General features: G+C 45.9%; 1 protein-coding gene across 10 annotated transcripts in view; it reads left to right on the forward strand.

Moving 5' to 3' along the window:
* The window catches only part of TANC1 (tetratricopeptide repeat, ankyrin repeat and coiled-coil containing 1), a 176,088-nt gene that overhangs the window by 100,836 nt on the left and 48,629 nt on the right, over positions 1-26,623 (forward strand). For 7 of the 10 annotated variants that reach the window (XM_057745091.1, XM_057745086.1, XM_057745084.1 and 4 more), the window contains 6 exons: positions 12,175-12,438; positions 19,596-19,718; positions 20,535-20,816; positions 21,585-21,742; positions 24,017-24,248; positions 25,377-25,543. In XM_057745091.1, the coding sequence (XP_057601074.1) occupies positions 12,175-12,438; positions 19,596-19,718; positions 20,535-20,816; positions 21,585-21,742; positions 24,017-24,248; positions 25,377-25,543 (1,226 nt within the window). Of the gene's footprint in view, positions 1-4,818; positions 4,969-12,174; positions 12,439-19,595; positions 19,719-20,534; positions 20,817-21,584; positions 21,743-24,016; positions 24,249-25,376; positions 25,544-26,623 lie in introns of those variants that run through there. The other 3 variants (XM_057745088.1, XM_057745090.1, XM_057745092.1) reach the window with 2 other exon arrangements.

A 26,623-nucleotide genomic window follows, 5' to 3' on the forward strand; every position in this document is an offset into this window, starting at 1 on the left:
AGGCCAGGAGTTTCTAAGGAAACCTACCCGCCCCACACACCCACATGCATACCCACAAAGTAGGTGTGGTTGTGCTGAGCTGAGAGTCAGAGTGTAGTCTTGACTCTTAGGCTGCTTGGCTAGGTGACTTGAGCAACATTTAATTGAGTTCTTTGCACACGTCTTTCCTTCTCAGAGGAAATCTAAAGTAAGGCTTCTGATTAGTTCAGTAGTTACTAGTCCCAGGTGCACAATAGCATCAACTGGAGAGTTTAAGAGCCCTTGTTTTTACATCCCATTCCAGATGGAGTGCATTCGCACTTGTGTAGGTGGGCCTGGGCGCCTGTGTGTCCCAGTCTGCAGCCTGGTGCCTTTCAGGTGAGCTCTTCAGGTCTCCTTCGCACGGAGGCAGAGCTGCTATCTGACCCTGGCGCTCTCCTGCGTCCTTGAGGGATATTTTGTGTTTTGTTATGGACTGAACCCTGCTTCCTGCCACATTCATACATAACCAAATGCAGTGATACTTGAGCTCTTTTTCTTCAGTCACCTGCAATTACTTTCAAGTGTAATTTGAAAAATTAGCTGCAGGTCCATCCAGAGCCATCTATTTTGGGGGTTGCCGCAGAAGGTGTGTGAGGTGCCTAGGACTGGGTTGTGGGCTCTGTGGGGGCCCCTCAGCATGCGGAAGGCAGCCTCTTCCCTCGGTTCTCACCTGAATCGGGATCTTCAGTGGGTCTTTGTTTCATTTTTGTTTTAATTGTCTCAATGAGCTATAATTTGCATACCATACAGTTCACCCGTTTAAACCATTGAGTGGTGTGTGTTTATTCAGAATTGTGCAACCATCACCACAGTCTGATTTCAGAATACTCTACCACTTCAAAAAGAAACTCTGTTCCCTTAGAAGTCACACCTCGTTTCCCCGCATACCCCAGCCCTGCTCAGCGAGTAACCTGCTTTCCGTCTCTACAGACTAGCTCGTTCTCTTCATTTCAAGCTCCTTCTCTTCATTTCATGTGAATGGTGGATTGAGGTTTTGGTAGTAGGTGTGAATTCTTTCTACTCAGCTTCAAGCCCTTCCAGTGAACTTATTTTACTAATTCCCCTTTCTCATCTCACTGTGTTTTCCCACCTGCTGTTTTGTCCAAAACTTTTCCCCCATGTCACCTCTCTTTTCATGCCCTGTCTCTCTGAGCTGTCAGCCATTGGTGGATCTCTGGTATTAATTCTGTGATAGCCTGGTGACTGGCTTTACTGCTTTCTTAGCTTTCCTGCAATGTCCTCTTCTCCTCCTCAGAGTCTGTCTTCCTTCAAGAAAGTAGCCAGTGCTACACATTTTTTTTTTTTTTTTTTTGACAGCCTTTTTCTCTTCATTCTGTGTTCTGGCATTGGCATCGCATGCCTTCATTTATAGCCAGGCCAGTTTATTGTTTTGACAGAAGCCTTTTCAGTAACAGAAAACTATCCTCATCCATTCGTTCATTCATTCATCTCACTCTGTCTCTTTTTTCTGTCTCATTGAGAGATATTGCTGCAGTCTTAAAAGTTGTTCTGAAGAGGGAAAAGAAAAGTTACGGGTTGGTTTTTAAAGTCTTTATTGAATTACAATATTGCTTCTGTTTTATGTTTTGGCTTTTTGGCCACAAGGCACGTGGGATCTTAGCTCCCCGACCAGGGATCAAACCTGCATCCCTGCCTTGGAAGGCAAAGTCTTAACCACTGGACCGCCAGGGAAGTCCCACAAGGCTCTGAATTAGCACTTGATTTGATTTGATACAGTCCCTGCCGAGCCCAGACTGGTTAGGTCCCCCTATTGTGTGCTCTCCACAGCATCTCAGTATTTTCAATTTATTTATTTATTTATTTTAACTTTTGTCTCCCCGTGGTTAGGGAGTCTCTATCTTATTCCTGCTACCTACTGAGTTCTTAGCATGGTGTCGGGAATGAGAAATTAAGGAAAGAATTGTGGCTACTATCAAGTTGCATTGAAGGAGGGAATGGTTTAGTTGGTTTCTAAAGAAGCTATGTGAGAGTCCCATTCCAGGTTGGCCTTGGCAAGTCATTTCATGTCGTCTGTATTTTAAGTTGTATCTTGTGGGTAAAGTTAAATGACCCATGTCACGTCATTGACGCTGTCCTTCATTTCTTGGCTCAAGTCACCACGTTCCCGTAACTCAGCTGAACATGAAAAATGGCAACAATTGAGATGAAAGTGGGAGGAAGTGGGAAGTGGTTCCTAAGTCCCGCTTTCTGCAAAGGCCCCTGCTTTGTGGGACTGTGCTCCGTGCCTGGTCCTCTGATCTCCTGCAGGGAGTGAGGGGACCATAGGTGGCTGGGAGGGAAACCCTGTGCTGGTGACAGCGTTCCTCTGTTCTCTCTCCTTCAGTGACCTGCAGAATGAGAACCTCTTGCCAAGGGACACATTGGAGGTGTGGTAGGGAGGAGAAGGGAAAGAAGCATTTCCTCTCCAGGCAGACTTAGCCACAGCTCTTTGAAGAAGCGGGCAAGGTGGGGCCAGAGAAGGGAAGCGCTTCCTCCTGAATTAATACAGGGCATGCAGGTTCCGTCGCCTCTTCAGGGAGCAGGGATCTGTGAGTCAGTTCTGTGATTGCTGGGGATGGGGCGTGAAGAACATGTCTGTTTCCATAAGGTGTAGCCTGGGAGTGGCAACCTTTCGGCATCTTAACTGTTCAACAGAGTAAAACATTCAAGAACACAGCCATCCCAGTGGGCAGAGATGAAGGTGAGATATCTTGGCTTCCTGCTTTGGGAGGCCTGGCAGCTGCTTGTAAAACAGGCTGGTTAGGATTCATGTTCCAAATTACACAGGGCCTGGAGAAGGGAGGAAGAGGCTTTCCATTTGATTTTCTATTTTAAGTTGTTTGAGATTTGTCAACCCATGGAGCTCAGGTTGGAGTGGCAAAGGTTTGGGGGTGGGCTGGTGTAAAGAGCGCACAGCTGCCGGGACATCCCAAGCTTTGGGGAAGCTGTAGGCTCCCATCCAGGGCTCAGACCAGCGTTCCATGTACAGTATTAGCATAGTTTATTTAGGGGCAATTGCTAACAGTGCTAACCCATCCTTAAAAATTCCTGGGCCTCCCCCTTACTATTTAAGCTGACGTCCGTCATGCTGGTTCTATTCAATCTAAATATTTTTGCCCAGCAGATGCCATGAAGGGAAGCTTGCGTTCCCACATGCCCAGACCGCCTTCTCGGCTGCCACAGGGTGCCCTGCCTGGGTTCCCTTTCTACTGGTTTTGTCACATTTGCAGGCAGAGAGAATTTCTTTTTGGAACTGCTTGGTAGGAGAAGGGGCAGGCTAATGACCATTAGAGGAATTTATTGGATCCCTTCCAGTCTTTCTCTGTGGAGGCCAAGGCTTGGCAGAACCCTCCCCACCCCGCTGCTCCACCTTCGCTGTGTTATGCAGGGGGGAGTCCCACTTCATCCTATTTCAGGAGCTCCAGGTTCTTCCAACATAAATGTCTTTAGACGTTTAATAATTCTGTCATGTAGAAATACTGTCTAAGCTGGATAGAATAAACTAAATTCCCTATGAATATCTTTATTTTTTTTTTAAAAGTAAAATTCCTTACTCTTTACATGTTAAAATCATTGGCATTACCCAGAAGTTAGTGTCTGATTTTTAAATCTGCAATGTGAAAACCTTCTAAATGTGACACCAGCTGTACTCAGTCACCACCAAGCAGCTTTTCAATTACTTGCTTTGAAAGGAATACTCTATAAAGAAGTAGCATTTAAAGGTATTTCCTCTGACTGAAAGAACATTTTTTCTTAGTGACACTCCGTTGACTATAACTTGCTTCCAACTGTTAGAAATGGACATTGTAGACTATTAATCCCAGCTTAGAAAAAAATTAAGTACAGGCAGACCTCAGGGATATCACAGGCTTGATTCCAGACTGCCATAATAGAGTGAATATTGCCATAAGGCGAGTCACATGAATTTTTTTGTTTCTTAATGCATGTAAAAGTTGTTTACACTGTACTGTAGTCTAAGTGTTCAAAAGCGTTATGTCTAAAAAAAATCAGTGTACATACCTTAATTAAAAAATACTTTATTGCCAGAAAATGCCGACCATCATCTGTGCCTTCAGTGAGTTGTAATCTTTTTGCTGGTAGAGGGTTTGAAATATTTTGAGAATTACCAAAATGTGACACAGAGATATGAAGTGAGCAAATGCAGTAGGAAAAATGGCAACCTGAGACTTGTTCAATGCGGGGTTGCCACAAACCTTCGATTTGAAAAAAACCCAGTTTCTGCAAAGTGCAATAAACTGTAGTATGCCTATGTGTGTATTCATTGGAATCTGTGTGAAAACCAGTCTGATTAAAAAAAAAAAGTCACTGAACATAGTGGGCACTAAAGCACTTTTTGATTTAAAGATACTGTTTAATCTTTGTTTATGACCACATCACGTTCAATATTTTATGTGTGTGTATATTTATTTCAAAGAAATGGGCTATTTCTCTGCTTAGGAAGAAAGAGGATGGATATTGGATGAGGAGAAACAAACAAAACGCAGCTTTCCATCAAGATTTAAAACAGTAATAAATCCTCCCTATCCATTAATGATAGAAGTGCCCAGGAGAAGGATTTCCAGGTAGCAATTTAAAAAATTCTGGCAGAGAGAGAGGTCATTAAAAGTCAGCCATCCCTTCCATTTCCTTTCTCTGCCATCTGCTCACACTGCTGACATCTATAATCTCCAAATGACTTTTGCCGTGTGCTGGATGTGTTTCCTTATGAGAGTTTGTGTTAGGACAGCCCCGTGAGGGGGAGGGGAGGAGGTCCCGAGTGGAGGACGGCCGCATCTCACCTCTCACCCCACCATCTCCCCTGCTGGGTGTGTCTCCTGAGCAGAGCAAGTGTGTCCTGCACCTGCCCTGCTCCCCCACACCTGAGCCACCGCGTTCCACCAGGCCAGGTAGCTTTCGGGATGATTACGTGCTCAGACTTGGACGAGGGTAAGGCGGGAACTCAGCCTCTTCCTGTTGCCTTTCCCCTTTCTCGGGGGGGGGGGGGGGGGCGCTCACATTTGCTCTCCTCCTGCTCCCTTGGAAGCTGAGAGACAGGTATGCATTCAGGCAGGGGAACTACCTGCACAGAAACATTGCTCCTGCACAAGTGGCTTGCGGCAAAATACCCGACACTTGGTTAGGATCCTGCTGATCCTCGCTAGAGTCTGATAATATTTGTTTTTCTGCCCAGTTGCTTAGGACATAAAGGAAAGTTCCCGTGGGCTGACTTTTACCTTCCTGCGTCCTCTCTTCTCTGCTCTCCTAGACTTGTAAAATGAAAGTGATTCCGGAGGTAGCCTTAGACCTTTTATTTCCTGGATTTTGTGTCCCAAGGGAGATGATCAGCTGCAGAGAGAGGCACAAAAGGAGGAGTGAATTGTACTTTGTTTTCATTTTCCACTAGTTGTAAAGCCTGCCCTTTCGGTCCTTTGCTGGCCCTGCTTTGCTGCCATCTGTGTTGCCATTGCCCTGCTTGCTGCTAAGCTGAAATGCTTTGGAATTGACTTGGTAGTAACTATTTAGAGCGTTTCAAATCTGTGTTAATATTCATTTTGCTGCATTGCCTGCAATTTAAAAAATCATCCATAATTAGAGAAGCTTTTTAATCTCTTGGGTGAAGGAGGAAAATTTGCTTTTACATATGTAATTGGGTAACGCGTGTAACGTGGGAAAGACGTCCTTGGCCGTGATGCCAGTCAGGAAGGTGCTTGCTATGCTTGTATTCAGAGCGTGCGTGGGTTTTCCAGCCTGTTTCGTCTGAGGTACTTATCGGCACCACCTGCATACCAGGAGCACGTTTGTTCAGTCCTGGGACAACAGAGACAGGCACAGTATCTACTTTAAAACTTGTCTACCTGTGAAGCCAAAGAACGGTCTCCTTGGAGACTTGGGCAAGCCGTGAATCGCTGACAAGGGTTTAAAACGTGGCAGTGCCCTCTGATGGAAGGTGTATGCCATAGGTGCATAATAATACCAACCACGAATAGCGCCTTATGCTTTTCTCTGGAAGAGTCCGGAACTGTGTGGAGCCATTGGACGACGTCAGAGGTTGCAGCCTTGGCCTCCGGCCTTGAGGTTACGCGGAGCTTCCCCCGCACGCCGTGTCGCGTGCTGTGCACACGAGAGAGGCTGCCGCCCGCCCTGCCAGAGACCGAGGGGCGGGGGGCCGTGGGGCTGAGGCCGAGGATGGACCGTGTGGTCCAGCGGGGAGGCCTGTCCTCCGCTCCCGCCCCGCCCCGCCCCGCCCCGGCGGCCCCTTCAGGGGTCTCGGCGTCAGCGGCCGGGCCGGCCGAGCGCTGCGGCGCCCGCGGGGCTGTGGCCGCGGCCCTGGCCTCGCTGCCCGTCACGGCGGAGCGCGCCTGGCGCCGCGGGCGAGCGCTGAGCCGGAGCTGTGGGACGGGGATCTGCCCGTTACGAGCCAAAGCACGGGGACCCTCGGCAGTGCCACGGCGCTGGCCGGAGGAGAAGCCGGAGAGCCCTCTGGAGCCGGACGGAACGCAGGCCGCCCGAGCCCGGGCGCTGTGGCGGGCCCCTCTCCGTGCGGGGCTGCGGGAGGGCGGCGCAGCCCCCCAGGCGGGCCAGCCCCAGGCTGTGCTCCCTGCGGTTTGGCAGTGTGTGTGGCTGGGGCGGAGGGCGACGCACAGGCTGGCGTTTCTGGTCAGACGGTTTCCTGCGGGCTGGTTTCGCCCTGGCCGTCTTCCCCTTTGTCACCCAGGGAGGCCCAGAGGGTGGCCCGGCAGCCGGAGCGCACAGCAGAGGACCCGGTAGGGGGCACCTGGCTCCCTGGACCTGCCACGGGGGTCTCTCCCGGGTCTCGGTTAGACGGGCCTCGCTCTCCGGAGGTGTTAGTCATCGTTATGGAGTCGGGTCGAAGGAGGCAGTGCCTGCACAAGTTGGATTTCCCTTTTTTATTCACTGCTTCCCTTCTTCCACTTTTGCAAGCAACCAGTCCGTTTCTTTCTTGTTTGATCTTTAATTCACTGGTCCCGTGTGTTAACTTTTAACCTCGTCCTATCAACCGCTAACCTGGATATAGAAGTTGAAAAATGTTGTTTGGGTTTTTTTAGTGCTACTTTATTTTTCTTCAAATTGTATGCGGAGGAAAGCATTCTTGAGTACTCATGATACAGCAGGCGCTTTACATATGCCCTTTCGTCTGATTTTCTCTCCCAGGGAGAGACAAAGGACTCTCTGCATAGAGTCCTGGCTTTCAACATGGAGAATGCAGGGCAATCTATGGCATGCTTGAAGACAGTTTCGATTTGTGGGTGTTTAAATATCTTTTCAAAATGTATGCTTTTGTATATGTTTCATATTATAATAGCGTAGGCCCTGCACATAATTTATAAACACGTGTATTGGGGATGCAGGCGCAACTTTTTCTGGTAGTGGAGCGTGAGCGGAACAGTGCAGAGCACCCTATTGGAGCACAGAGAGGCTGCAGGTGTTATGAGGCTCTCTTGCCTATGGGGCTGTGAGGAGTACCGAGTGAGACATGATGGGGGTTTAGAACAGGGCCCGTCCATGATAAGCACTATTGTAATATTCAGGTTAGCCACTATTGTTGTTCTTATTTCCTAGGGATACTTATTTATTTTTATTTCATCCCTCCCTGATGGATTCGAAATGCTCACAGGCATTTACTAAAACAAGATTTTTCTTTTTCAGGGAAAGTGTGAGTTGGGAAAGAGTGAGAGAAAAGGTAAAGTCAGGAGTCAAGTTCATAAGATTTCATTAGTTTTGCTTATGAGAGGGCAGAAGGTTTTACTCTAGCAGCCAGTGTAAAGAGAGAAACACAAACATACAAGACGATGTTTGTAAGGTAAAGACAAAAACGTTCCCTTTCCTACTAGTGGGTCCAGAGAGACATACCCCCTTGTGGGTCTTCAAAAGGGGAGAAGTCAAAGTTTGAACCCAAGCCCCTTGCGCCTTTCATCTCTTGTCTTTTCCAGAACTCAGAGAGAGAAAAATTCGGCTCTGTCTGTGTATATGTTTGATATCAATGGCCCTTGGTTCTGAAACAGTTCTGCACAAATGCCTCGGTCAGTTCATTTCTTGATGTTCTTTGAAACCTACAACTTGATTTAGATCCCATCAAATTACTTAGTGGGCCCTGCACTTTACTGGGTTTTTAAATTTTTTTTAATTCTACTTTATATTAACATTCAACATATGTTAAGGACCTTCAGTAGGCAAAGAGGGGATGAGGGAAAGTTGGGAAGCAGAAGGAATCATTTTATTGCAGTGCCGTGTATAGCAAAATGTTTACTGACTGAGTGGGTCTCTGTCTCTGCTTCCCCCACCTTCCAGTCAGCCCTGACTCCCTCCTGGCTGCTGGGAGCCCATGACTGGCCTGTCTCCACTGGCCCCTGCCCAGAGGCTGCTATTTTTAACAAGGCAGATTTCATGAACTGCAAAATACTTTTTAGTCACAGATACTTTACAGAACTCCTTTCATGTGTTGAGAACTGTGCAATGCAAAGGGAGTTTTAATAAACACTGCATGTGCAGTCAGAAGGACTAGTATTGGGCATACCACTAACTGTGTGTGTGTGTGTGTGTGTGTGTGTGTGCGCGCGCGCGCGAGATCAGTTTCTCCCTGTGTGTTAGCATGTCCATAAAGTGGGGTTGGTGGTTCTCAGCCTTTCTACCTCCTCTCTCGTGTAGTGGTGATCATGTAAATGTCTTAACATAATGAGAAAGTGCTTTGGAAGTGGTATAGCCCTGTGCACTAGTAGGTCTAGTTAAGTGTGCTGTTACTACAGACGAAGATAACCCACTGTCTGTGGCTAAACGGAATTTTCAAGTTACGTGGAGAGTCAGAGGTGGTAGCACATGTGAATCAATGAACAACACCAAACCTCATCCAATACTAACTTGCAAGGCACAGCACAGCCTACCCTCGTAGCTTGGTAAACCTTAAAGCCTGATAAGTCACTCATTTTACAGATTCCTGCATGTTTGCAGAGTGGCTGAGACCCAGCCTGAGTGATGATGGCAAGTCTTAATTGACACACACTGGCATCAATACTAGTTGAAGGAATAAGATGTTAGAATTTTTGAGTTGTTAGGGGACTTTTCAAGATTATCCAGTCTCTGGAAAATGTCAAATGGCACTTATTTTTTAGAGCCTTTAAAAAAAAAAATCATCATTAGAATGTTGCCCTGTGTGTGTTAACTTGAAGGTCGACTGGGTTAACGTGATTAGGAGTTTATTTCTGTTAGCCTGGAAGAAGAATAGGTATTTTTGAGTAGCTTGTCATTTGTGGTAAGAACTGCTTTCCCTTTCTTGGAGACGGTGGAGCTGTCGTATTTGGTGTGCTTCCTAGGTCGTGTAGGGAGACTGGGGCCTTTATCTGCCCCACTGGATCTGCTTCAGAGCTTCATGGTGCCTGAACCAAGATGAAAGTTCACTGCCTGGGCTTCCAGCCGGCAGCCTGGTTCTGGTACTGGATCCCAGGGAGGAATGTTCTGAAGTGGGGCAATCTTAGTTGAGCATCTTTGTGGGAGGGCCCTGGCTTCAGGGCTCCTCACCTGCCTGCCCCTCAGGGCCCTGGTGAGTGTGGACACTGCCATGCATCTGTTAGTTGAACTTCATGAGGGCAGTGGAAGAGTCTCCTACTTACAAACATATTATAAACTCATAATATCCTGTTTTTGAAATCGCAGTCCCATCTGGGACGTCTCTTTCCAGCTACTGTTCCCACAGCCGGGGGGCCTCCCTCCCCCACCCGGGGGGCCTTCCTCCCCCACCCGCTTCCCTTCTGCTCACTGCCAGGACCTGAATGGTGCCACTCATCAGAGCCTGGGTGCTTGTGGCTGTGTTGACAGAACTGGGCCTTCAGCCTGTCCCTGCAGTCCACGAGCCCTGACCAGACTGTCCCTGCCTAGCTGCTTCTTGGGTCCCTGAAGTCCTGTCTCTTGTGCTGTCACTTGTATCAGGAAGTACGGAAGTCCCAGTCCCTGTTCCCGCTGCTTGAGGTCTGAGTTAGGATCAGATCCTTAGGGGTTTGATTCTGAAGTGCAAGGAACTTAAGGAGAGCACATGAGGAAGAACATCACTTTGACATTGTTTGTTTTTCACCTTAAGAACATGTGCTGCCAAATAAAACAGCCACAGCATAAAAACCAGACCAGTCGCCCCCACCCCGTTTCTGTAACTCAGATGTTGGGGTAGCCTGGGAACCTGATTACAACATGCCTGCAGGAAAAGCATTTTGATTCCCGAACACTGGACTTGTAAATGAAAGTTTGTAACACACTCACAAAGGGTTATCGTTAGTAACTAATTACCATTAAGAGGTGATAATCTCACTAATAGAGTATTACTGTGAAGCCCTTTGCACAATCCCTGATGTACAGTAACCTTCAATAAATATTAACTGCTGCTATTCCTACTACCACCGGCATTTTTAGGATCTAAAGAGTCACACCTAATATGTGTGTGCTCGTATGAATGGTCCATTTTAAAAACACACAATGAAGACTGTGATCGATTCCAAATAGATGGAGAGGTTAGTATTAAATACCCCTGCTAGCATACTTGGAAATGCTGGGAGAAATGACAGATCCCTAAAGGTGTGACAGGCCCATCCCAAATCAGCTTACACTTTGGTTAGAGACATAATGCCAACAGTCCTGAACCAGTAACAGTGAGAGTAAATGAAGTTGGTTCACTTGCTCGTTCGTTGAGTAAGCAAATATTTACTGAGCACTGAGTACGTGCCAGACGCAGTGCTGTTCAGAAAAGGAAGGGACCAGCTCGTGGTAAATCCTCTAAAGAGGCTTCAGAGTGTAGGAGGGATTTTTAAACAGGGAGATGAGCAGTGGATGATAGGTCCAGGCTGGGGCAGCGGGAGCAAAGACAGTTTTAGAATTGTGATGGGATACCCTGCGGTTGCATCACAGGAGGAAATTGTTTTGTCTTTACTTCTAAACGTAGAGAGCATTGTAAATAAACAAAACCAAACCCCTTCAGACCCTTTGATCCTAGATCACAGACTGTTGGAGCTAATTCCCCAGCCTGCTGATAAAGTGTGTATCATCAGGGTGTGTTGATGAAGAAGCTTAATCCAGGCGGCTGTGTCCTGAATACACTCTGGCCCAGTGTGCTTCTATTTAAGTCTTGCATTTAAGGGCCTGGGCTGCTGGGATCCAAATAAAGATCCGAGGACCTGGCCTCTGTTCTCAAGGACGCGAGCCAGCGCTAGGTCCTGGGTCCATGGTGACCCGTGCTTGCAAGCAAATCACATGTGGTTCAGCGTCTTTAAGGCGGAATTGGCTGTTGCTGGATTCGTAGAGTGAATGTTGCTGCTTTCCTTCATCATATTCCCCTTCTTTTGCCAAGATGTTTTTCCATCCTGGTTTTCTTAGACGAGGTTAAATTTTAATTCTGCCATCAAGCATCCCTTCCCATGCTTGTGTATTCCTGGTGCTCGTTATGTAGAGGTTTCCATTTTAAGCTTCTAAAGGAATAAAGTCAAGTCAGCCTCTCTGGATCGCCTTGAACAGATGTTATAAAATTTAATTCTAAGGATCAAATTTCTGCTTGACTTTATAATTGTATCTTTGTTTATAGATTTTTCTCCTGCATCTTTTCTGCATTAACCATTGTGCGGCCCTGCCCCCTCTCTCCATGCACAAATGTTGTTAATTTGGGAAAAATACTTAAAGCTTCAAAGGAATTTAATGAGATTTGAATTCTTTTGTGAGCAATTCATCTTTGTTAAAAGACAGGCGATATCATTTTCAAATTACATAAGTTTACTTTAGCACTCAGATACTTTTAGACAGCTTTTTCATTATCTTCTTATCAGAGTTTTCTTTTTCCTCCCGTGTAGAATGATTTAGCAGTTTATTTCCCCTGATAAGCAACATTCTTCTAATTTACCAACATACATTGTGTGAAACATACTTTGATAAAATCTGTGCGGACCAGAAAACTTTCCATTGATCATGGGGAGGGGTGTGTGTGTGTGTGTGTGTGTGTGTGTGTGTGTGTGTGTGTGTGTGTGTGTGTGTGTGTGTGTGTGTGTGTGTGTGTGTGTGTGTGTGTGTGTGTGTGTGTGTGTGTGTGTGTGTGTGTGTGAACGAACTCTCAACAGCCCCAGCTATTCCTGGCTTCCTTCAAGGTATTTTGGTCTCTCATTTCAGCCACAATTACAAGTTCATCCGAAAATGAGGACCGGAGTGGCTCCAGTTTGGAATGGAATAAGGACGGAAGCCTAAGGTTAGGGGTACAGAAGGGAGTGCTTCATGACCGCAGGGCAGATAATTGCTCCCCAGTGGCAGAAGAGGAGCCCCCTGGGCCAGCGGAGAGCGTGCTGCCCAAAGCCGAAGCCTCTGTTGGAGATGGTCCGGTCCCTTATTCTCAGGGCTCCAGCTCACTAATAATGCCACGGCCCAACTCAGTTGCAGGTAAGGCCACGCCTCTCCCTGGAAGGGTGATCTCACTGGGTCTGAGTGCCCCTTGCTCACTCTCTTCACTTGGGAATCTAATGCAGACATGAGCCAGCCTTGTGATCGTGGGTCAGGCACGTCCCTTTTGTAGACCTTAGTTTACCCATCTGTAAACATGAGGGTGAACCCATATGTAAACATAAGGCTGCACTTAGTGGTCTTTAAGTGACCCTTGCCCTCTGGAATTCGTTAAATCTAATAGAATATATGGCTCTTTGTGTATGAGGGGAAAAAATACCCAAAACTCTGTCCTTGTTTTTTGTTATTTCAAACCTGAGTTAATTCAGGATTTACAGCTTGGTCAATGGGAATTGTTGTTTAGAATGAGTTTGTTAGTGTCAGCTCAAAGAATTTCTAATCCAACTTTCAAACTAATTTTTCCTAATTGAGGCCCATCGTATAGATGGGAGGTCCAATCTTTGTATCATTCAGCTTTAAGGGAGCTCGTAGTTTAAACATAAGCAGCAGAAAAGAGAGAGCTCTCCATCATGGAAATGACAGTCGGCAAGACAGACGTGCCTCAGCAGGCTGTGGCGATGGCAGCCGAGAGCAGAACGCAGAAGCGGTGACTGGTCAGTGGACGGTCGTGAGGCAAGGAGACTAGTCACAGTGGGTGGGGAAGGGAACTCTGCACCTGAGCTGTCACACCCGCTTACGGTCCCAAGTTCATAAACTCAGTGCTGTGGTGTGGCATTTAGAAGAGGAACTTGTTTTGATCATGCTTTGTTACCAGTGAGGCGTTTAGAATTTATCCTCTGCTAAGGCCTGGACCCAGGATCTCTCTTCCTACATCAAAGGATTTCTCTGTGATTTTGTACTGCTCCTTTGGGACCTACTGAGCCACACTGGTTGTCGTCAGGTGTGTTTTACAATGGAACTCTGAAGCAGCTGATAAATAAATGGGCCCTAATGGAAAAGTTCAGAGACGCAACTCTTAATTCACTTTCAAAGGAAGTAAGATGGCTTTGTTCCAAAAGAGGGATTTGGCGTGCCTGCCAGAGGGAAGTACTGAGAGCTTTATGCATATCGAGCGATGATTCTTCCAGAATCTTTTGGGTCCTCCCACGACCATCCCACTGTCTACAGCGTGATATGCTGCACCCAAGGCATTTTAGACCATTTTTACCTGGATGCGACGCATGGTTCATTGTATGATCCTAGGACTTCATAGCTTTCTTTGTTGACTTCAACAAAATAGCAGACGTGTATTCAATTTTAGGAAGCTATTTTAAAATTAGGAAACAGATTAATAAATTAATTTAACAGTGTTAAAAAGGACCCCCTTTCGGGTTATGTTTTCTGCTTAGTGTTCTTTTATGTGGTTTCCCTGCCACGTGAAGTGACAGTGGGTGTGAGCTGCACATTTCCAGGAGACTGCATTGATTATAGAGCAGGGCTTTCTGATTTCTGCTGTGCTCATTCATTAGCATCTACGGATGCACTTGAACTGGACCTCCTGTGGAATTGGGAGGGTTTTACCTCTGGGCTTGAGCAGTACTGCCTAGCCTAATGGGTTTGCTCATTTTTCCCGTGTTGCATATCTTATAAACTAAAAGCATATTTTGGAAGGACATAGGCAAGTGCTTTACATCATAGTATCTGCTAACAGGCTGGGAGTCTGGTGGATTCTTCATTGCCTACCCTCTCATCCCTAAAGCTGAACAGTAGTTAAGAGGGAATGGCAAGATTTTTTCAAGTATAATTGAAAAGAGTAAAAGACTTAGGTTATAGACTGTTTGCAGTGCTGTTTGTTTAGGGATTAGAAGGCAGGTTGCTACAAACTGGGCAGTAGGCAACACTCAGTGTTCAAAGGATTGAAGTAACATGGGAAGGACCATATGCTGAAATCTCTTGGGAGTGTTTGCATGTCAAGATTCATGTAAACACAGAGAAATTGCCGTTTGATGTAGGAAAGGTACATGAGGGCAGAATGAGGACTAGCAGGTGAAGGAAGTGTGATGCCATCTTCCCCAAGGGACATGACTCCCTTCGGGGGGGTGAGGATATGGAACAGGTTCCTAAGGCTGCCTGCTTTTACTGTCACTGAGCCTGTCACAGAGAACTGAAGTTGTCACTTCGCTGTTAACTGTCTCATACAGTGAAATGTTTTGGTCAAAGATTATGAAAGTAAGTTGGCCAGGATTGGTGATTGTTTCACTATACAGAGATTTTTATTTGTGTAATATTGGGTGGGCCAAAAAGTGCCTTCAAATTTTTAAGTAAAAATAAAAGACACATTTTTTGTTTTCACCAAGAACTTTATTGAACAACGTATTCACCGTTTTGTTCCACTACCTTCTGCCATTTTTCAGGCAACTTCATAATTCCATCTTCGCAAAACTTTTTATCGTTTTGAGCAAAGAACTGTTCCAGGTGCCTTTTACAGTCTTCCGGGGAATTGAAATTTTTTCCATTAAGAGAATTTTGTAAAGACCAAAATAAATGGAAATCCGAAGTTGCAGTGTCTAGTGAATATGGTGGATGAATCAGAACTTGCCAGCCAGGCGGTAACAGTTTTTGCCTGGTTATCAAAGAAACATGTGGTCTTGCATTATCCTGATGGAAGATTATGCATTTTCTGTTGACTAATTCTGGATGCTTTTCATTGAGTGCCGCTTACAGTTGGTCTAATTGGGAGCAGTACTTGTTGTAATTAATTGTTTGGTTTTCTGGAGGGAGCTCATAATAGAGGACTCCCTTCCAATCCCACCATGTATACAACATCACATTCTTTGAAAGAAGGCCAGCCTTTTGTGTGGTTGGTGGTTCATTTCACTTGGCCCCCGATGTCTTCTGTTCCACATTATTGTACAGTATCCCCTTTTCATTACCTGTCACAATTTGTTTTAAAAATGGAATGTTTTCATTACATATCAGTAGAGAATTGCATGCGGAAATTTGGTCAAGAAGGTTTTATTCACTTATGTGGAACCCAAACATCAAAGCGATTCACATAACCAAGCCAGTGCAAAATGATTTTCAGTGCTTGATTTGGATATTTTGAGTATGTTGGCTATCTCCGCCATGGTATAATGTTGATTGTTCTCAATTATTGTTTCAATTTGATCGCTGTCAGCTTCAACTGGTCTACCCGATCATACAACATCGTCCAGCGAGAGATCGTCTGCACAAAACTTTGCAAACCACTTTTGACACATTTGATCCATCACAGCACCTTCTCCATACATTGCACAGATCTGTGTGTTTCAGTTGCATTTTTAGTTTTCTTGAAATAATAAAGCATAATATGCCAAAAATGTTGCTTTTCCCCCTTCATCTTCAGTATTAAAATAGCTACACAAAAATTCACCAGTTTTAATATCTTGTTTTTAAATGCACGCTGGTATGACAGCCATCACATACAATCCAAGAAAATTGTCTCGAATGAAGTTAGACAACTAAGTGCTACTAGAGCCATCATACGGAAAAACCCGAACGAACCTTTTGGCCCACCCGATAAAAGCATTTGTTGAAGTGGAATTGATTTAGAAAGCGGCAGTCAGGTATTACTGTATATGCCACATCAAAATGTGTGACACGGACACCTTATTCTTTCATTAAAAAGCAGAATGAGAAGCCTTTAAAATGATACCTTGGACAATCCAGAAGTTGGGTAATTGGGTTCTACCCTTTTGGACTATCATTTTTTGTCTTGAAATACTTCCTAAGTGAATCACAGAACACTGTGTTTAGTTTAGGAAACCAACAAGCAAAATTACCAGCCAATTCAATTTTCTTGAAACTCTAACTGGTAATTGCCCTGGACTTAATGGCATTTACCTTTGATAGGTTAATCCATGGTGTTTCAACAGATGTTTCCCTTTGCTCAGCTTTGTTTTTCTTCTTCTTCTTTTTTTTTTTTTTTGGCTGCATTGGGTCTTCATTGCTGTGTGCGGGCTTTTCTGTAGTTGTGAGCAGGGGCTACTTGCGGTGCATGGGCTTCTCATTGTGGTGGCTTCTCATGTTGTGGAACGCGGGCTTTAGTAGTTGTGGCACGCAGGCTCAGTAGTGGTGGCTTGCGGGCCCTAGAGCACAGGCTTAGTAGTTGTGGCACATGAGCTTAGTTGCTCTGTGGCATGTGGGATCTTCCTGGACCAGGGATTGAACCTGTGTCCCCTGTATTGGCAGGCGAATTCCCAACCACTGAGCTGCCAGATAAGTCCCTGCTCAGCTTAGAGAAGTCTCCCTCTGCTTCTCAACCCACTCCACCCCCACCCCCTTTTCCCCTCACAAAAAACCCTCTTTCCTGCAGCATCTTAAAATGTACTTCGCAGCCAGATGTTAAACACAGTGTGTGTATGCAATGAGTGTATAATTAATTTAATTGTAGAGATATTAGCAGTAGATTTGATTGTGGCATGAAATTATTGCTTTCCCTTGAGTTTTCTGGGCCCTGAATAGTGTTCAGGCTTTTGAAAGCATTTATGGTTAAATATCAGAAGTGAGCTAATTCTCGTGGTGTCCGAGAACCCGTAGGCGTGTGTGAGAGGGCAGCCTGTCAGCCTTGTCACCTGCTCTGCTGGGTGGGAGTCACTTGGGCACAGCCCTGATCAGCTGCAGCGTCACTGCTGCTCCTCTTCCATCACTCTCAGTGGCTGTGACCACATCTTAGAAAGCAGAGGGAGCCGGCAGCCGGTGGCTTGCAGCCCTGCTGAGCCGTGGTCCATTTCAAAGCAGCGTGTTCGTGTTTAAAATAGAGCGCTGGGGTTGCTGGGGCCGCTCCGTTGCTTGCTTCAGGGCTGAAGCTGTGGTGACTGGATGTCTGAAGAGAAGCATTGGGCTCCTCACCGTCTCCTGCCTCTGTGTCAGACTAGGGCCCTTTGTGCAGCCCTTTCTTTGGAATGCCCTTTATAGTCCCTTCTTAAACCTTTTTGTTTGTCACAAAGTTATGAGCTGAGTGTCAGGTTTTTAAGGGGGCGGGTAGGAAGGCGAACGGGAGGCCTTCGGAGGCTGCAGGCATCTCTGTGCTTTCCTGGGCGGAAGCAGCAGGTCAGACAGTGTGGCTCTTCCAGCTCTGAACGGAACTGGTTTGTGGGATGTAGCGGGGGCTGCCCTCTCTCCCTCAGCCTTCAACATATCCACAGTGAGGCATGCTGAGGAGGGGGGGCATTTGCAGAGGCCCGAAGCAGAGTCCTAGGTCCCAGGCGGGAGCCTGGAAGTATGTTCCAGTATGCTCCAAGCTGTGTTATTGTAGGGAGCCGGGGTGTGGTCCTGGTGGCCCTCCAGAAAGTTTCACATGCCCTGGTTGTGAAGAGAAGCTAGAGGTTGCCATTGGATTCCCATAACGTAGGCCCATTTGGAAGTCCTGGATAGGGAATTAGCTGAATCTTTCTTTTTCTTTATTTTATTTTTATTTTATAAATATTTTTATTTATTGGCTGCGTTGGGTCTTCGTTGTTGCGCACAGGCTTTTTCTTGCGGTGAGTGGGGGCTACTCTTTGTTGTGGTGCATGGGCTTCTCATTGCAGTGGTTTCTCTTGTTGTGGAGCACGGGCTCTAGGCACATAGGCTTCAGTAGTTGTGGCACATGGGCTCAATAGTTGTGGCTTGCGGGCTCTAGACCACAGGCTCAATAGTTGTGGCACACGGGCTTCGTTGCTCTGTGGCATGTGGGATCTTCCCTGACCAGGGATCGAACCCATGTCCCCTGCATTGGCAGGCAGATTCTAAACAACTGCGTCACCAGGGAAGACCCTAGCTGAATCTTTCTAACGGGAAAGATTTGTGTGGGGTATTGACATACCGTGTGCAGGATGTGTGAACATACTGTGAACATGCACTGAAGAAGCATCAGTGTATGCTGCTGTAAGGTGTCTGATGGTTCTCCACGGCCCGGGAAGGTGAGCAGGGCACATGCTTGACTGGCCAGTGGAGACTGCAGCGAGAGGGGACACCCCATCACAGAGCCAGACCATGGAGCCGGCCAGGTGCTTGTCGAATGAAGGAGGGAGAAGAGGTGGTGCTAACAGTGAGGAAGAAAAGGACCGAGGCCTTGGCAGGGGAAGTAGGAAGGCCCAGATCCAGCAGGTGGTGGTGGTCAGTGGTTGGCACCTGCATCAAAACCCATGGGGTAGCAAGCGGGTTTTCAGCAGGCAGACGGCCCAACCTACCTTCTGTCCCTTGAAATTTGGTCCCGCTAATGATTTCACCAGTCCTTAGAAGCTTAGCCCTGGGAGGTTGACACCCTCTCTCCCATCATTTGCCCTCAAACGATGTCTGTATTTTATCATCCTGTAAGATAATCACATGTCTAGGATCGTCAGTGCTTTATGATTGAACTACTTAACCTACAAACCAAATTAGGTTTAATTTTATTTAGATTTTTCTCATTGTGACTTAGAATGTATATGTAAATAAGAGGAGCTTCTTTTTTTTTTTCTTTTAAGGCAAAAACGTACTCTATATTTGCTGTAAAGATTTGCTAAGAATTAACAAACTTATTTTGTACTGATGATTTTTATAATTGAACTAGTGTATACTTGAATGCTTTTTAACAGGTAACTGTGTGCTATGAGTCTTATTGATTTGACCAGAGGTAAATGTGATTACTTATTTTTGGAATTAAAAAAAATATACATAGGTATAATATAGTATAATATATAATCTATAATACATCAAAATTTAAAGCTCTCCGATAAAGTCCATTTGACTACTTTTACTGCCAAGAGCTGACTTTTAGGTTTCTGAGCACTGTGGAATTGTCCATGCAGAATCTGCTCACTTAGCTCACAAGACTGGAATGCCAGCAACAGCAGAAGGCTCTCTGGAGCTGCAGAGAGGACAAGTCACCGTGCTGTGTGTGTGCAGTCAGTACTAAAGCTTTACTGATGACGCTTGCTTGTCAGGTTTCTTTCATAAACGTTTTTGGTGAGATCTTTCTCCAGGAGTGATGGAGACTTCTGGCAACCATATCAACTAGACTTTGGCTCAAGAATGAGGAGGGTTTTGTTTTGTCCACTTTTCAAATAACACCATTGCCAGAAACCAAAATCACCCTGGGGTAAATTTTGTTGAAAGCCTGAAATGAATTGCCTAGTAATTTATAATTGATAGTAGTTTGGGTACGATATTAAAAGTCGACTGTGAAGAGACTAAGCTTCAGTTTACTATTTCAGCGACAAGCTCAACCAAGTTGGAAGATCTGAGTTATTTAGACGGACAGAGAAATGCTCCTCTTCGCACGTCGATTAGGTTACCGTGGCACAACACAGCCGGAGGAAGGCCACAGGAAGTTAAAGGTATTTATCTTTGCATCCGCTGTGATCACGGCTATGATGAGCTCGTCCCCGAAACATGGGACGTCTGTGTAACCAGTATTCAAGCCAGCTGTTTTAAAGACATGATATCGAGTGCGCGTGTGCAAAAAGTGTCTCTGTAAGGTGTGCTAGGAGGCCATCCTTAACAGTTTCGGGACGTCTTCCTTATATTATGTGATTAACTTGCTTCTGGAGTTGACGAATCATTTTGCAATACGTTGAAGTGAGGGGTTGTTTAACACGCACTGGATGTTTTGGTCACCAGCAAAGAATCGACGCTGTTACAGTTCCTTGGGCTGTGTGAGGAAGGAACTCATATACCTCCTGCTCCCCACCCCCTGGCCCATAGCGCACAGTTGGGTGGCCAATAATCTCACCATAAGGGGCAAAGCATCACCGCACCCAGATAAGAGCTGGGACTCTGTCTCCAGGGAAAATGCATTTCCATTTTATTCCTATAGGAGTGGAAGAAACATGTCTTAAATACTGTTTCACATGAACTGATGAGACATGGTTTGGTCCCTTCATCACTTTCTCTAATCCCCTGTGTATCGATCTTGAGTCATGAGAATAGCTTAGAAGCATGAAAGGACTAGAAAGTCATTTTAATAGGACCCTTTGTAAGACCAATAGGGTATGAGAAATGAGGTATTAGGAGGTATTACTAATAATACTTGCAGGTCCCTTTTGTTGTAAAACCAAAGGCTGTGCTAAGTGTAACTTACAAGCAATGATAAACTGAGTTTTTTAGTGTATAAAATTATGACATTCTTCTAAAATAATTTTTTTTTTCCTAAGCACGATTTGCTCCCTACAAGCCACAAGACATTTTGTTGAAACCCCTGTTGTTTGAAGTACCGAGCATAACCACAGACTCTGTGTTTGTGGGAAGGGATTGGCTCTTTCACCAGATAGAAGAAAACTTGAGGAACACAGAACTGACAGAAAACAGAGGCGCCGTGGTTGTTGGGAATGTGGGCTTTGGGAAGACGGCGATCATTTCTAAGTTGGTGGCACTGAGCTGCCATGGAAGCCGCATGAGGCAGATTGCTTCCAACAGCCCCAGTTCATCACCAAAACGTATGTCCATGTTTAACTGCTTGTCCGGTTTATTATATTACTATAAGATAGATGGAGGAGATTGCGGTTTGGATAGACATAAATTCCCCGTTTTCCTCAAGTTGTTCCAGCTGCTGTATTAGGTTTGCGATCGTATGCTGGAGAACCATCCCTATTTATCGCTCACGGTCCTCTGCAGCTGTAACCCCGGGGTGAGGCTAGCCTTCCCTGGTGTTCTCCCAACTGTCAGGCCTGTCCCCCTCTTGATGTGGGCAGTGGGTCCTGGTCAGGTACTCTCGGGGACTCAGGGTCCTAAAACCGAGGCAGTTAGACTTCTGGTGTAAGAAGCCGGAAGGAGCCTGTGCAGAATTCGTTTGCATCCTGTTCTCCGCAGCCTTTGTCTTCTCTGCCGAATTCACCAAAAGGATAAAAACTAACTTAACATGGGAAGGAGTAGCCACATGTTTGACTATTCTTGGCTTACTTCATGTGTAATAAAAGAAAGTGTCTTTAACACGGTGAACAAGTGAGCCAGGAAAGAATTTTTTTCTTTTTTTTAACCAAAAAGAACGTAATAAAGGGAAACAGAAACAGCAGTTCTCCTGGGAGGGCACCTGAGTGATGGGGGACAGGGCTGAGAGGGCGCCTTGTATTCCCACTTGGGCCTTTGCATTTGGTACCATGTTCACTTGTTACCTGTGAAGATACTCTGTGGGTCCAACCAAGAAGTGTGTTCAATATCCCACCCTATCATGGTTGTAAATAATGAAACTGGTCTCTTCACTGCAGCTTCAGATGCCTCCCAGGATCTTCCTTTCGCTCCATTGCTTTCACCAGGTTCTTCTACAAGTGGTATCAATGCAGCTAAATCCCCCCCTGGCTCTGGGTCTGATACTCCTGAGAACCAGAGACCAAGAGAGGATGCCGTGAAATACCTCGCTTCTAAGGTAATCTGCTCCTGCTCTATGGGGGCCTTCCAGAGAGAGAGATTTGCTAGTTTGCCTTTTGAGAAATGAATTTTAAAATGGATCTTAAAACAGAGACGAGTTGCTTAATGCAAAAGTGTAGCTTTTGATAAAATTGTGATAGAGTACTCCAAATAAAAGATATTAATGAAAATTAATATCTTAGGACACACAGCAGACTTTTTATTCATCTTAAACAATGAATTGAAAGAGTTCCTCAAAGCAGCCAGAGGTATCATGGCACTCAGCACACATCCACCCTTATAAAAGCACGTGCCCCCCATCATTTCATATGAGAGCAGGAGATTGGGAGCCTTTAACGTGACCCAGGCCTCCTCCCCCACCTGCACTCTGTTGCCAAGGACTCTTGGTTACAAGTGTCTTTCTGTCAGAGGTTTCTTGTAGTATTGTAAGAGACTTGGCCAACTTTCCCTTCCTAGATTCATGGTCAGTCAAGGTCCTTCTGAAATTTCCATCTGCTCAACATTGCTCAGCACAGGTTCATAAGCTGCCCTCCTACACTGAAGCAGTTACATCTCTTATTCCTGGTGAACCACTTTGGTCTCCTGGGGCAGCCGTGGCGTGAGTTGGTGGAGCTGGAGAACCACCAGATGTGGACAGCGGTGAGAGGCATCTAGTGAGGAAACCCCCGGGGTGAGGTTGGTGCAGGGGAACTGAAACGGTTGCTTCTCTGCCCCAGGGGCAGTCCTCTGGTCATGAATGGTGATCTGAGATGAGGGATGTCGTGCAGACTTCAAAGCGGCCCCGTGACAGTGATTTTCCAAAGCACCTTGTCACCCACAGCAAGAAATACACGTTCCACTAAACACCGGGTACGCACACATACCGTCACACACACAGCGGAAGCAAAAGCAGGATGAGACGACACGTCCTCTTACGTCCTGTAAAATTCACTTTATTAAATATGTTTTAAAAAGCTTTTGTGGCTTCAGATGTCATGACCCACTGTTGGGTTGCCAGGCGTCTTTTGTCACACAGCGTGCTAGGAGGACTGTGGCTCGTTGGTGGTTTGTGCAAGCTCACGCGGGCTCTTGTGTTGGTGCTGATCTCTGACCAGGTGAGAGAGGAAGAGCACGTCTGCTTTCCTCTGAGCGTTCATGATAAATTTATGCTAAAACAGAAGGCACGTGGCGGTTCCAAATTGGCCACATCCGCTCTTACCACTCGCTTTTTAAGAATCTACAGACCAAGAATCAAATCCCAGATCATCCATTAACTGCCTGTCACGCTGGCAAGGCATTTAACGTGTGTGTCTGCTGCCCTCAGCTCTGAACCATAGCTAGTGGCTCTCGTCCTGCTTACGCAGGGGTTGTAGGGCTGAGTGGGACAGCAGTGACGCAGCATAAAGCACTTCACGTGAATGTGTTTGGACCCTTTTCCGCTTCCTTACCTTGTACTTATATTCCTCCGTTCATCCTCATTTGGGAAAGTATCAGATTTTTCTGATCCTTTTTTTATCTGCATTGTACCTTCCACTCTCAAGACAATGCCACATCTGGCACTTTCCTTGGGGTCTCTCTAATGAATAGCCTGTTGCCATTTCAAGTCCATCCCAACAAAAAGAACTCTCCTCGTCCTCGCAGTGCTTGGGCAGGACCCTCCCTCCTCCTGTGAGGAATTTGTTACTGTCCGATGTTGATCCTTCAAACAGGGTTGCTGTTGAACTTCTCCTTGGCGTTGCTGGGGGTGTGGGCAGGAGGCTGAGGGCCTGAGCCAGGCTGCCCGGCCCTCCTACCAGGGAGAGGGAGCAGCTGTGACTTGACAGCCTGGCTTTCATTGCCACCAATTTTATCCACGTTTTGGGGGCAGCAGATGAGTTTCCCAGGCAGATGCGGCTGTTTTTGGAGACAGAAATGTAATGAATACGGCACCTGTGGATGTCGAGACCATTGAGATTGCTTGGAATTGTTTTAGGCCAGGGAAGGCTTTAAGTTGTATGAATGACTTTTATTAACTTATGTTCAATACAGAGTAACTTCTGCTGGTCTTAGTGCCAGTCAGGGTGGATTTGTGGCTGCAACTAAAAGTCTGCCTAACATTTGGCAGACTTCAGAATTCCTTCCAAAGTGAAGGAATAACGGAATCAATGTAGCTAAAGGATGACTCCGTCTTGGGGAATAGAAGCAACGTATGCTGTTATCTCGGAGAACGAGAGAACTGCATCCCTGCTGGAGAGCGTGGAAGTTGCTGTGTGAAGAGGGTGAGGCGATGCTGATGGCTCTGCTTCCCCCGCAGGTGGTGGCCTACCACTACTGCCAGGCCGACAACACCTACACGTGCCTGGTGCCCGAGTTCGTGCACAGCATCGCGGCTCTGCTCTGCCGGTCCCATCAGCTGGCTGCCTACCGAGACCTGCTGATACGGGAGCCCCAGCTCCAGAGCATGTTGAGCCTCAGGTCCTGTGTGCAGGACCCGGTGGCCGCCTTCAAGAGGGGTGTGCTGGAGCCGCTCACGAGCCTGAGAAACGGTACCCTGCCCGCAGCCACCCGTGTCCTCCCTCTCCCTGGGACAGTCCTCAGAAGGGGGGTGGGGGTCCGCTCGGCCCTGGGAGGATGTGGGTGCATCTCTCCTCTCCTTCCTCAGAACCATCTCCCCAGGGCCCCTCCTTCTCCCCCTCCAAGTAGTCTCCTTTTAAATGAAATATCTCTAGTAAGAATTAACTCCACAGCTGAGCATTTCCCAAGTAGCTAATTTGTAACCATAGGTTATTTAGATGACTTACTCTCTAGAAAGTGCTGCCTGCGTATTTTGCACTCCTAAGTAGAGGGGAGTAAGTTGATTGTTTGGGGAACTTGCCAGCATGTTTTTCCAGGGGCCTCTGCTCAGTTGAACCTAAAGCTGTTTCTAGACGTGTCCGTGTGATTTTTTGCCCTTGAATCTTCTCCACAGTAGGGGCGTTGGCGATTTTACGGGCCTTTGGCTTTCTGTCCTCCCTCCCCCTTGCTCCTCAGCTTTTGAGCTAGTTTACCTGCCTACCTAGCACTTCTGCCAGATGGTGCCAGGGAGAGGGGATCGAAACAGATAGGTCATCGTTGCTCCTCATCCCTGGGCAGAAAGTTGGCACTAATGAATAGAAAACTAGCTTCCGGCTTGGAGGAGTCTCTAAGGCAGAGTTCTCGCCTCCGTCGGCTGTGTGCCTCAGGTGGGATGCTTCGACCTTTGAGGGTCAGCTTTCCTCCCCAGAATCCATCAAGGGAGCTCCACGGGGGGCAAAGGTGGGGTGTGGGGTGGGGAACCTAGAATCTTCTGCAGGTTTCATCTCGGTGTGTGTTGGTTATCTTGCTGTAGCTCACTCCAGTGACAGGAGTTTTTGAAGAGCTAACTATCATATACATGGGTGAGATTCTGCTAATGTGTGTAATACAGTATGTTTCTGAAAACTGTTTGGTGAGAATTGGTTTTCTTTTGGCTCTGCGCTCTGGTTTTCATTACAAATTTAATAGAAAATATGCTTCTGTGAAAACTGTTTCTTATGCCATATGTAAACCTTTGTAGTTTTCCCTAACACTTTAAACTGTGCGTTAAAATACACTGGGTGGTGCTGTCTTACAGAAATATACAATTTCTTAATTTTAAAAAATTATTTTATCTTTAGAGCAGAAAATTCCTGGAGAAGAATATATTATTTTGATAGATGGCTTAAATGAAGCTGAGTTTCATAAACCTGATTATGGAGATACGCTTTCTTCATTTATAACCAAGATTATATCTAAATTCCCTGCCTGGTTGAAGTTGATTGTGACTGTAAGAGCAAATTTTCAGGTAAAAAAGAATTCTCAAATGTCTTTCCAAGACCACAAACCCTGATTTTACAGTTTTTACAATTATAATTTTAGATTAACACTAACAGCTTAAACTGTTAGAAACCATTTAGCTGCTGAATTGAAAACTGTATTAGAATTTTGACGTGTTAGTCCGCAGAGCCCTAAACAGACAAAACTCTGACCTTTTTACCCTCAAAGCACATTTATCAAGATGTCAGGTGAGTTTCCTGTTATCATCAAACTGTACTTGTGCTTCTAAAAGGGAAGTGTCTCACCCTGGTTCACCATAACTCAGTTCGGGGGGCTGTTTGAGGTGCCTGGCTAATAAACTCCACTAGAGTTGAAAATTATTCCAGCTGGTAGTTATTTGTATGGGCTTGAAGTGGGACTTTTTTTTTTTTTTCTCCCCCCAAGGAATGGGTAGGGAAGGATGAAGGAGAAAGTTTTTTTTTAAGGCCTATTCTGAAAAAAGGTCTAGTTTTTCATAAAACTTAAGATGAGAACACTTGCAGCGAGATGAAGAGGGTGGTGATTTTTTTAATTCTCTTCCTCATCTGTCCCCTCATTTAAACCCTAAAATTATATCTTAACAACCACTGACTCCTTCCCTCTACCCCTATCCATTTTTAGTAAAGACGAGAGACATTAGAGTCTGATTTTTTCCCTTTTAGGATGATATTTATTTTAAAATAGTGTTTGGGTTCTTTCCTCATTAAAAGGAGAATTAGACCTCATTTGAACTTGGTGTTTGTTTTTATGGACATCTGATTCATACACTTTTCAGTCATTTTTCACACAGTGAGCAGAATTTGGCAGTCGGCAGCAAGGGAGCAGGAGTCCTGTGTTTTGCGTGCAAGCTGTGTGAGTTTTCAGAGACTCCGTTAGCATCCATGTAAAATGGGGGTCATTGTCCTCAGCCTGACTCCTACAGCGATCACATTCGATGAGGATATGTACTTACCTACTTCAGAAATGATAAGGGGACATTACAAACAAGCAAAGGACAAAACTCACCTCTGCTGTTCGGTGTCAGGACAGTGCTTATCTGAGGGATGACAGAGGGATGACACAGGGCTTC

The sequence above is a fragment of the Hippopotamus amphibius genome, chromosome 8, assembly GCF_030028045.1.
Source record: "Hippopotamus amphibius kiboko isolate mHipAmp2 chromosome 8, mHipAmp2.hap2, whole genome shotgun sequence".
Classification (NCBI taxonomy): domain Eukaryota; kingdom Metazoa; phylum Chordata; class Mammalia; order Artiodactyla; family Hippopotamidae; genus Hippopotamus; species Hippopotamus amphibius.